The sequence below is a fragment of the Gadus macrocephalus genome, chromosome 11, assembly GCF_031168955.1.
Source record: "Gadus macrocephalus chromosome 11, ASM3116895v1".
Lineage (NCBI taxonomy): Eukaryota > Metazoa > Chordata > Actinopteri > Gadiformes > Gadidae > Gadus > Gadus macrocephalus.
This window is the reverse complement of record NC_082392.1, coordinates 89,601-101,199: the sequence shown is the minus strand read 5'-3', so window position 1 is coordinate 101,199 and position 11,599 is coordinate 89,601. Positions and strand designations below refer to the sequence as shown.

Here is an 11,599-nt window from a genome sequence, read left to right as displayed (position 1 = left end):
GGACTGCGCGCTTGGTTGCCATTGGCCTGCTTGCATTGATAGTGGTGTATGGTGGCATAAGTATGTGAGACTCAAGTTGTTTCAGGGTGTTTTGGGGAACTACAAAATAGCAGGGAGGGATAATTATGTGAATTGATAGAAATCCACAAGTGGCAGCATTGTACTTTGAAAGCTGGTGGGAAGCATGTCTTGGAATAAAATCTGGGCCCATCATTGGGCCTATTTTTGCCCTCAATGACTGAAGCTATTGGTTGTAATTTGGCTATGTGTTTATTTTGAGCTACAATTGTTTTAAGAAAAATGAAGACACAAAACCAAGAGTGACGCCATTTAAAATGCATCATGCTCTGAATCATTCACTAACATCCTTTCCACAATATCAAACAGAACAGTCAGAGTAACAAACAATTAAATGATCAAGAACATTATTTCACAGCTATTTACATGGGCTGTAAGCCTAACATTGTTTGATGCAATAGTGGATGTTAACGGGTGTTTCAGAACGTTGGTCATGGTGTTTGGCCGACTAAGATGGAGGGACTTCATTTCTAGATCAAGTCAACCCTCATCGCGTGCCCCGCAGCTCGGCCCCTGTGTGTGTATTGATGTCTATGTGTGTGTGTGTTAATGTCTATGTGTGTGTGTGTGTGTTAATGTCTATGTTTGTGTATGTGTATTAATGTGTGTGTAGCTTCCCCTTGGCCCTGTGTGTGTCTATGTATTAATCTCTCTGTGTGTCTGTGTATTAATGTCTATATGTGTGCGTAATAATGTGTGTGTATTAATGTCTGTGTGTGTGTGTGTGTGCGTGTGTGTATTAATGTCTGTGTGTGTGTGTATTAATGTCTGTGTGTGTGTGTGTGTGTGTGCGTGTAGCTGCCCCGGGCCCTGTGTGTGTGTGTGTGTGTGTATTAATGTCTATGTGTGTGTGTGTGTGTGTAGCTGCCCCGGGCCCTGTGTGTGTGTGTGTGTGTGTGTGTATTAATGTCTATGTGTGTGTGTGTGTGTGTGTGTAGCTGCCCCGGGCGCTGTCCACCCAGGCCCTCAGTGGCGCCGGGATCCTCCGCATGGTCAACAAGGCCGCAGACGCCGTCAACAAGATGACCATCAAGATGACGGAGTCAGACACTGTGAGACACACACACACACACACACACACACACACACACACACACACACACACACACACACACACACACACACACACACACACACACTGTTCACCAGGTCAGTGTAGTTTCACTCGTTCACCAGGGGACTTCTATTACAGTAGTATTACATTATTTTATGGTTTTACTGTATTTGAAGTCTATGAGTGGTCTATGATCTAGAAATATGACGTTGACTCTCCATGTATAAATGTCTATATTATTCTATTCTATATAAATGTTGTCTATAGAGTGTCTCCATACAGATTCCCTCAAACTATCTAGTAACAGCAGTCCGATGTGGACTTGATTCTATATTACGATAGCAAGCAGGAGCAAGCATTGATACGCAGAATTTGCTGGTGTATGTGTGTGTGTCTGTGTTTATGTGTGTGTTAGTGGTTTGAGGAGAAGCAGCAAAGGTTTGAGAACCTGGACATCCAGCTAAGAAAACTCCACTGCAGCTTGGACTCCCTAGTCTGTCACCGCAAAGGTCTGTTATTCTACACATACAGTCTGTTACTCTACACATAGTCTGTTACTCTACACATACAGTCTGTTACTCTACACATAGTCTGTTACTCTACACGTACAGTCTGTTACTCTACACATACAGTCTGTTACTCTACACATACAGTCTGTTACTCTACACATAGTCTTTTACTCTACACATACAGTCTGTTACTCTGCACATACAGTCTGTTACTCTACACATACAGTCTGTTACTCTACAGTCTGTTACTCTACACATACAGTCTGTTACTCTACACATAGTCTGTTACTCTACACGTACAGTCTGTTACTCTACACATACAGTCTGTTACTCTACACATACAGTCTGTTACTCTACACATAGTCTGTTACTCTACACATACAGTCTGTTACTCTACACATACAGTCTGTTACTCTACACATACAGTCTGTTACTCTACACATACAGTCTGTTACTCTACACATACAGTCTGTTACTCTACACATACAGTCTGTTACTCTACACGTACAGTCTGTTACTCTACACATACAGTCTGTTACTCTACACATACAGTCTGTTACTCTACACATAGTCTGTTACTCTACACATACAGTCTGTTACTCTACACATACAGTCTGTTACTCTACACATACAGTCTGTTACTCTACACATACAGTCTGTTACTCTACACATAGTCTGTTACTCTACACATACAGTCTGTTACTCTACACATACAGTCTGTTACTCTACACATACAGTCTGTTACTCTACACATACAGTCTGTTACTCTACACGTACAGTCTGTTACTCTACACATACAGTCTGTTACTCTACACATACAGTCTGTTACTCTACACATAGTCTGTTACTCTACACATACAGTCTGTTACTCTACACATACAGTCTGTTACTCTACACATACAGTCTGTTACTCTACACATAGTCTGTTACTCTACACATACAGTCTGTTACTCTACACATACAGTCTGTTACTCTACACATACAGTCTGTTACTCTACACATACAGTCTGTTACTCTACACATACAGTCTGTTACTCTACACATACAGTCTGTTACTCTAGAGCAGATAAGATGTATTACAATTAGTGGTGGGCCGTTATCAGCGTTGACGGCTGCGTTAACGCAAAACTTTTATCGCACGATAAAATTAAATATTGCCTTTAATCTATTTTCAAACACTTCCTTGTTCGGACCCATCACGTGACTGAACTAACCAATCAGAAGCTACAATTTAGACTGAGGTAAACGTGAGGGAATCAGAGAGGCAGATTCAACAGAATATCCTGACTGTTAAATATGTAAAAATGTAAATATGTAATAATTGTGTAACATAAATATGTAAATGATTAACTGACTAAAAAATTTAAGTACATTTCTAGCAAATTAACTCCAATATAAATTATATTAATTTGTTCTGCAACTTTCAAATATTTAACTTCTAAACCTTACATTATTATGGATTATTACACGGCTCTTCTCAATGGTGTAGACTGCTCCATTCACTTGCATGGGCCTTCCCAACGTTCAGCTGTCAATTATTTTTGTTTATGCTCCGTTCACTTGCATGGGCACTTCACAACTTCCGGCGGTGAATTATATTTGATAAATCACCATTGCCCAGTATAATTGACCTGATAAACTAACTGATTTTTTGCCGTTTGCCATTTTAATCTAGATTAATCTAGATTAATTTTGGAATCAATCTAGATTAAAAAAAATTATCTATGCCCACCACTAATTACAATATAGTAGAATATGTATTTTTACTTTAGAGAAGATAAGATATATCACTTTAGAGCTCTGGTGTCTGTTGCTCTGGTGTCTGTTGCTCTGGTCTAGAGCCTCACGGTGTCTGTTGCTCTGGTGTCTGTTGCTCTGGTCTGGAGTCTCACGGTGTCTGTTGCTCTGGTGTCTGTTGCTCTGGTCTACGGCCTCACGGTGTCTGTTGCTCTGGTACGTGTTGCTCTGGTGTCTGTTGCTCTGGTCTAGGGCCTCAGGGTGTCTGTTGCTCGGGTGTCTGTTGCTCTGGTGTCTGTTGCTCTGGTCTAGGGCCTCAGGGTGTCTGTTGCTCTGGTGTCTGTTGCTCTGGTCTAGGGCCTCACGGTGTCTGTTGCTCTGGTGTCTGTTGCTCTCTTTCCGTCCGTCAGAGCTGTCCGTGAACACCGCCCTGTTTGCCAAGTCGGCGGCGATGCTGGGGAACAGCGAGGACCACACGGCGCTGTCGCGGGCGCTGTCCCAGCTGGCCGAGGTGGAGGAGAAGGTGGAGCAGCTCCACCAGGACCAGGCCGGCGCAGACTTCTACCTGCTGGCCGAGCTGCTGGCCGACTACATCCGACTCATCGGCTCCGTCAAGGTAGAGAGAGAGAGAGAGAGAGAGAGAGAGAGATGTTGCTCTAGAGCAGGGATGGGCAACTGGCGGCCCGCGTCCTCACTCAGTCAGGCCCACACATAATTAAAAAATAAATAATAATAATAATAATAATAATAATAATAATTGATCGAGTTACAGAAAACTCGGTCAAGAAAGATGAGAAGAATTCATAGAATTCGAAGGCAAACCCATGCGTCTAGTTTGCTTAGAAGCGATCTCAGTCATTAAAGATATCCACTTAAGTCGCCACTACAACTACTACAACTGCTTGTTGGGTTTGAGTTCATTGAGTTGTTGCACTTAATGTTGGGCCACTGTTTTTCAGTTTTTTGACTTCATTGAATGATGATGTATGTGAGCCCCTTGCACTGATACAAATACTGACCATTCATGTGGCTGTTTGAGCATGGAAAACATGAAATGAATGTATGTTGGTTCAATTAACATACCGTACATAGGTTATGATTCTGGATGATTTTTTAGGTAGTGGCCATCCCCAAAATGCACCAGAATACAGGAAATCATATCTACCAAATTCAAAATTGTGTAGCTTCTCTCAGCTCACGTTTAGTTGAAGTGTGCAGTCATGTGGCCCTCCGATGGTTATGATGCAAAATGTGGCCCTCTTTATCATGAAAGTTGCCCATCCCTGCTCTAGAGCCTCACGGTGTGTGTGTGTGTGTAGGGGGTGTTTGACCAGCGGGTCCGGCTCTGGCAGAGGCTCCAGGACAGTCTTCTGCTACTGCAGAAGAAGCGCGATGCCGAAGCTAAGATACATGCTAACAAACCAGAGAAGCTACAGCAGGCCCGTGATGACATCAGAGAGGTAAACGCACACACACTCACACACTACAGCAGTACACACACACACTGGTACACAGGACCATGCTGAGAGAGAGAGAGAGAGAGAGAGAGAGAGAGAGAGAGAGAGAGAGAGAGAGAGAGAGAGAGAGAGAGAGAGAGAGAGAGAGAGAGAGAGAGAGAGAGAGAGAGAGAGAGAGAGAGAGAGAGAGAGAGAGAGAGAGCTGATGAAGGTCAGGCGTACAGACAAAGCTCCTGTTATGCTCCAGTAGTTTGAGGTGTTTTCCAGAAATATCTCATTATAGAAATATATATTTATTTCACTATATACCTGACACCGCTTCCCTGAGAAGGGACGACATTTATTAGTCTGTTGAAGCTGTCAAAACACAGCTCTGCCATCACACACACACACACACACACACACACACACACACACACACACACACACACACACACACACACACACACACACACACACACACACACACACACACACACACACACACACACCTCCTCCAAACTCTGCAGTGTGTGTGTGTCGCTGTGTGGAGCATGGTGTGTAGCAGAGTGTGTGTAGAAGAGTGTTTTTTAGCAGAGTGTGTGTAGCAGAGTGTGTAGCAGAGTGTGTGTAGCAGAGTGTGTGTAGCAGAGTGTGTAGCAGAGTGTGTGTAGCGGGGCTAATAGCCGTCAGAAGCCTCACAGGCGGGCGGGCAGTAGAGTTACAACACAACATTTATTCTGAGGAGCAGAGTTTTGTTCACTTGTCAGAGATGTTGTTTCTGACTCTGAACCTTGACAACGGCCTGAGGCTTTCTGGGATCCAGGGTGTAGTTCATCTGTGATCCAGGGTATAGATCTTCTGTGATCCAGGTTGTAGTTCTTCTGTGATCCCGGTTGTAGTTCTTCTGTGATCCAGGTTGTAGTTCATCTGTGATCCAGGGTGTAGTTCTTCTGTGATCCAGGTTGTAGATCTTCTGTGATCCAGGTTGTAGTTCTTCTGTGATCCAGGTTGTAGTTCATCTGTGATCCAGGTTGTAGTTCATCTGTGATCCAGGTTGTAGTTCTTCTGTGATCCAGGTTGTAGTTCTTCTGTGATCCAGGTTGTAGTTCTTCTGTGATCCAGGTTGTAGTTCTTCTGTGATCCAGGTTGTAGTTCTTCTGTGATCCAGGTTGTAGTTCATCTGTGATCCAGGGTGTAGTTCTTCTGTGATCCAGGTTGTAGATCTTCTGTGATCCAGGTTGTAGTTCATCTGTGATCCAGGGTGTAGTTCATCTGTGATCCAGGTTGTAGTTCATCTGTGATCCAGGGTGTAGTTCATCTGTGATCCAGGTTGTAGTTCTTCTGTGTTCCAGGTTGTAGTTCTTCTGTGATCCAGGTTGTAGTTCATCTGTGATCCAGGGTGTAGTTCTTCTGTGATCCAGGTTGTAGATCTTCTGTGATCCAGGTTGTAGTTCATCTGTGATCCAGGGTGTAGTTCATCTGTGATCCAGGGTGTAGTTCATCTGTGATCCCGGTTGTAGTTCATCTGTGATCCAGGGTGTAGTTCATCTGTGATCCAGGTTGTAGTTAATCTGTGATCCAGGTTGTAGTTCATCTGTGATCCAGGTTGTAGTTCTTCTGTGATCCAGGTTGTAGTTCATCTGTGATCCAGGTTGTAGTTCATCTGTGATCCAGGTTGTAGTTCTTCTGTGATCCAGGTTGTAGTTCTTCAGGTTTCATGTCATGACATTCATACATTTCTAAGCTCAATCAGTTTTACGATTTATATTTGGAACACGACCCGCAAAGAAATGCGGACACTTGGTAACACAACACTCGAGGTAACACAACACTCGAGGTAACACAACACTAGAGGTAACACAACACTAGAGGTAACACAACACTCGAGGTAACACAACACTCGAGGTAACACAACACTAGAGGTAACACAACACTAGAGGTAACACAACACTAGAGGTAACGCAACACTAGAGGTAACACAACACTCGAGGTAACACATAGGTAAAACAACACTAGAGGTAACACAACACTAGAGGTAACGCAACACTCGAGGTAACACAGAGGTAACACAACACTAAAGGTAACACAACACTAGAGGTAACACAACACTCGAGGTAACACAACACTAGAGGTAACACAACACTAGAGGTAACGCAACACTAGAGGTAACGCAACACTAGAGGTAACGCAACACTAGAGGTAACAACACTAGAGGTAACGCAACACTCGAGGTAACACAGAGGTAACACAACACTAGAGGTAACACAACACTAGAGGTAACACAACACTTGAGGTAACACAGAGGTAACACAACACTAGAGGTAACACAACACTAGAGGTAACACAGAGGTAACACAACACTAGAGGTAACACAGAGGTAACACAACACTAGAGGTAACACAACACTCATGGTAACTCAGAGGCAACTCAACTGAGCTGAACGCTGATGAGCTGAGTAACGGAATCCTCTAGTGACTGAAGACTAATGAGGCTGTGGAGGTCTGAGGCTGTGGAGGTCTGAGGCTGTGGGGGCCCTGAGGCTGTGGGGGTCTGAGGCTGTGGAGGTCTGAGGCTGTGGGGGTCTGAGCCTGTGGGGGCTGTGGGGGCCCTGAGGCTGTGGAGGCTGTGGGGGTCTGAGGCTGTGGAGGCTGTGGGGGTCTGAGGCTGTGGGGGCCCTGAGGCTGTGGGGGTCTGAGGCTGTGGGGGCTGTGGAGGTCTGATGCTGTGGGGGCCCTGAGGCTGTGGGGGTCTGAGGCTGTGGGGGCCCTGAGGCTGTGGGGGTCTGAGGCTGTGGGGGTCTGAGGCTGTGGGGGTCTGAGGCTGTGGAGGTCTGGGGCTGTGGGGGTCTGAGGCTGTGGGGGCCTGAGGCTGTGTGGGCTGTGGGGGTCTGAAGCTGTGGGGGCTGTGGGGGTCTGAGGCTGTGGGGGCCTGAGGCTGTGTGGGCTGTGGGGGTCTGAGGCTGTGGGGGCCTGAGGCTGTGGAGGCTGTGGGGGTCTGAGGCTGTGGGGGCTGTGGGGGTCTGAGGCTGTGGGGGCTGTGGGGGTCTGAGGCTGTGGGGGCTGTGGGGGCTGTGGGTGCCTGAGGCTGTGGGGGCTGTGGGTGCCTGAGGCTGTTGGGGCCTGAGGCTGTGGGGGGCTGAGGCTGTGGGGGCTGTGGGGGTCTGAGGCTGTGGGGGTCTGAGGCTGTGGGGGTCTGGGGCTGTGGGGGTCTGAGGCTGTGGGGGTCTGAGGCTGTGGAGGTCTGAGGCTGTGGGGGCCTGAGGCTGTGGAGGTCTGAGGCTGTGGGGGCTGTGGGGGTCTGAGGCTGTGGGGGCCCTAACCCCAGCCTGCGGGCCCCGCGCTCCCTGGGCTCTGTCAGGGGAACATCCTTCATGGAGCACGACGAGCTCTTTGCCTTTCTGACGAGCTCTGCCTCCTTATCATTTAGACTTTAAGCTTTTTATTGCCTTAAAATATTGTTGCTTCCCCCCCCCTCCCATGCCTTCAACCAGGAAACCGAAGAGGTAGGACCTACCTGTCTGTCTGTCTACCTGTCCGTCTGTCTACCGGTCTGTCTATCAACCTGTCTGTCTACCCGTCTGTCTGTGTCATTGTTTAAGCCCCAAAGTTATTTTTTTCAGCTTTTTATTTATTTATTAGCTGCTTTGTTCTTTTTAAATATGGACTTATTTCTTAAAAGGTGAGCTGAGGTCAAGTTAAGGGAGTCTCCCTGAAGTCCTGAGTAGAAGCTAAGGGAGTCTAGTGTCCCTGAAACCTTAGGAGAGGCTAAGGGAGTCTAGTGTCCCTTAAGTCCTGAGTAGAAGCTAAGGGAGTCTAGTGTCCCTGAAACCTGAGGAGAGGCTAAGGGAGTCTAGTGTCCCTTAAGTCCTGAGGAGAGGCTGAGATGTACCGACCAGTGTATGAACGTTGACCTCTGACCTCTCGGTGACGTCAGCGCCACCGAGAGGCTAGAGCACGTATCACGAACATACACACAGGTACATACACACGGGTACATACACACGGGTACATACACACGGGTACATACACCCGGGTACATACACACAGGTACATACACCCGGGTACATACACCCAGGTACATACACACAGGTACATACACACAGGTACATACACACAGGTACATACACCCGGGTACATACACCCAGGTACATACACACAGGTACATACACACAGGTACATACACACAGGTACATACACCCGGGTACATACACACAGGTACATACACACAGGTACATACACACAGGTACATACACACAGGTACATAAACACAGGTACTTACTCACAGGTACTTACTCACAGGTACATACTCACAGGTACATACACACAGGTACATACTCACAGGTACATACTCACAGGTACATACTCACAGGTACATAAACACAGGTACTTACTCACAGGTACTTACTCACAGGTACATACTCACAGGTACATACACACAGGTACATAAACACAGGTACATACTCACAGGTACATATTCACAGGTACATAAACACAGGTACATACTCACAGGTACCGACGCTGTGTGGAGGTCCGTGTGGCCAGCTGTTCTGCTTCTGGGACCCACATTCTAACGCCACGATGTACGCGAAATTTCATATCCAAGACAGCTCATACTGAAGCTCTGAGCTTCTTCCTTCATTCTGACTGCTTTGTCTCTTCTGTGGTTTTTTTTCAGCTGGAAGGGAAGGTGCAGCAAGGAGAGAGAGACTTTGAACAAATCTCTAAAACTATTCGTAAGGAGCTGTTCAGGTTTGAGGTCAGTGAAGGTGTGTTATTCTGGTGGTTTGGTCTAAGGTGTATTATAGTAGGCCAATATAACCATTACTACCAACTAGGGGTGTGACGAGATCTCGTGCCACGAGATCTCGCGAGATTAAACTCGACGATATTACCCGTCGGGTTAAAAATCTGTCTCGCGAGATTTGTGACCTATCCAAACTTCTATTTGTGGCCTGTAGGGGCAGTAATGCGCTTTTGCTACGTCCAGAATGACGTCGGAAAATACCCGTATTACCGTCGAAGATGCCCCCGCCACTTTTAAATCATTTGTTTGGCAGCATTTTGGGTACCCGGCGGAAATGATGAATGGCAGTACAGTGACTGATAAGACGGACAATACCAAGTTGTCAGTGACATACTTGGTCAGACTCTGTTTGCTCTATTTGCACTCTGTATTGACGGAGTAGAACTTTGATTTGGTTTTGCACATAATATTGTTTGCACTTGAAAAAAAGAGAATTATTTAATTTAATTTATTTTACATCAACTTTTATAAATTTTAGTTTTAGTTTCAATTTCATGCATGTAAAGAGTTATAATAAAACATTTCAAAATGCATGTGCAACTCGGTTAAATAAAAGTCTGTTGGTCCAGTCATATATTTTGTCATTGTAGTTTTCTAAAATCTCGTCTCGTCTCGTTCTCGTGAACCCAATATTGTGTCTCGTCTCGTCTCGTGAGCTGAGTGTATCGTCACACCCCTACTACCAACACAACACTACATGAAACACAACACCAATGGATCGGTTCAGACTAATGGATCAATCCAGTGAAGACTAATGGATCAGTCCAAACTGGTCGATCAGCCAAGACTAGTGGATCAGTCCAGACCGTAACCTGTGGTCTTGTTGTCTTGGTAACCTGCTCTCTTGTTGTCTTGGTAACCTGCTGTCTTGTTGTCTTGTTAACCTGCTGTCTTGTTGTCTTTGTGTTTGTCCTCCAGAAAGAGCGCGTGACTGACTTCAAGGAGGTCATCATTAAGTATCTGGAGTCTCTGGTCCAGACTCAGCAGCAGGTAGCATGCAACACAGCAACATTAACCCTCACCTAATAATACAAATAATAGGAATAAAACCAGCCGCCCTCTGTGGAGCCCAGCGGTTCGTGGAACATCTCTTCTCTTTCCTTCCAGCTCATTAAATACTGGGAGGCCTTCCTACCTGAAGCCAAAGCTATCTCATAGAATCCTCCTGCTGCCAGGACCACATTACCCACAATGCACCTGTGCTCCCAGAATCCCCTGCACTCTCCCGTTTACATTGACCAGGACCAGAGTGGCTATGTGGCTTCCTGCCATCACCCGAAACCTGTAAATTGTAATATTGAATTTCATTGATTGTTAACATGTATCTTGAATTCTAAGTTGCGATCCTGTGATGTCATCAAAGGTGACAGCATTCCTCTCGCCCAGGCCCCTGCTGGTGGTTAAGCCTCTTTCAGCTGTTCATGTGTGACTGTGCTCTCAGTTTACCGAGGGTTCGTTGGCACACACGTTTTGAAGAAATTTAATCAAAGAAAATATTAGGAATTAGCATTCCTCAGTTATCTAGTGAGTTAGCTAGCAGATTTAAAATATGTATTGATTTGTCTCGCCTACAGTAAACTTGTATTATGGAAGGCAAAGGTGGAACGCTGAAACCTTTGGTGAACACCAAGATCCGTCCAGAGGCCTTCGTCTCATCATCACAACATCTGTCTGGTTAGCTTAGTTTGCGAACCCCAATCCCTCAGTATGTTATTCTCTCCATTCCACACAAAGCAAGAGCTAATGTTGCTATATGATCCTTTGGGAAGACAACATTTAACTTTATACTATGGAGCACCTCTCATCGTTAGGGTTAGGGTTAGCGTTAACCCTAACCCTAACCCTTTATACTACGGAGGGCACCTCATCATTAGGGTTAACCCTAACCTAACGATGAGGTTCCCGCCGTAGTATAAAGGGTTAGGGTTAAACCTTACCCTAACCCTTTATACTACCGAGGGAACCGCATCGTTTCAAAA

At 45.7% G+C, this 11,599-nt stretch overlaps 1 protein-coding gene across 2 annotated transcripts in view; it reads left to right on the top strand.

Annotated features, from left to right (window-relative positions):
- Positions 1 to 11,160, top strand: part of snx2 (sorting nexin 2) — a 20,946-nt gene extending 9,786 nt beyond the window's left edge. For both annotated transcript variants that reach the window (XM_060066106.1, XM_060066107.1), the window contains 7 exons: positions 1,017 to 1,130; positions 1,548 to 1,641; positions 3,789 to 3,994; positions 4,698 to 4,838; positions 9,492 to 9,572; positions 10,539 to 10,610; positions 10,728 to 11,160. In XM_060066106.1, coding sequence (XP_059922089.1) covers positions 1,017 to 1,130; positions 1,548 to 1,641; positions 3,789 to 3,994; positions 4,698 to 4,838; positions 9,492 to 9,572; positions 10,539 to 10,610; positions 10,728 to 10,778 — 759 coding nt within the window. In that variant the 3' untranslated portion in view covers positions 10,779 to 11,160. The remainder of the gene's footprint in view (positions 1 to 1,016; positions 1,131 to 1,547; positions 1,642 to 3,788; positions 3,995 to 4,697; positions 4,839 to 9,491; positions 9,573 to 10,538; positions 10,611 to 10,727) is intronic.
- The last annotated feature ends 439 nt before the right edge of the window (positions 11,161 to 11,599 follow it).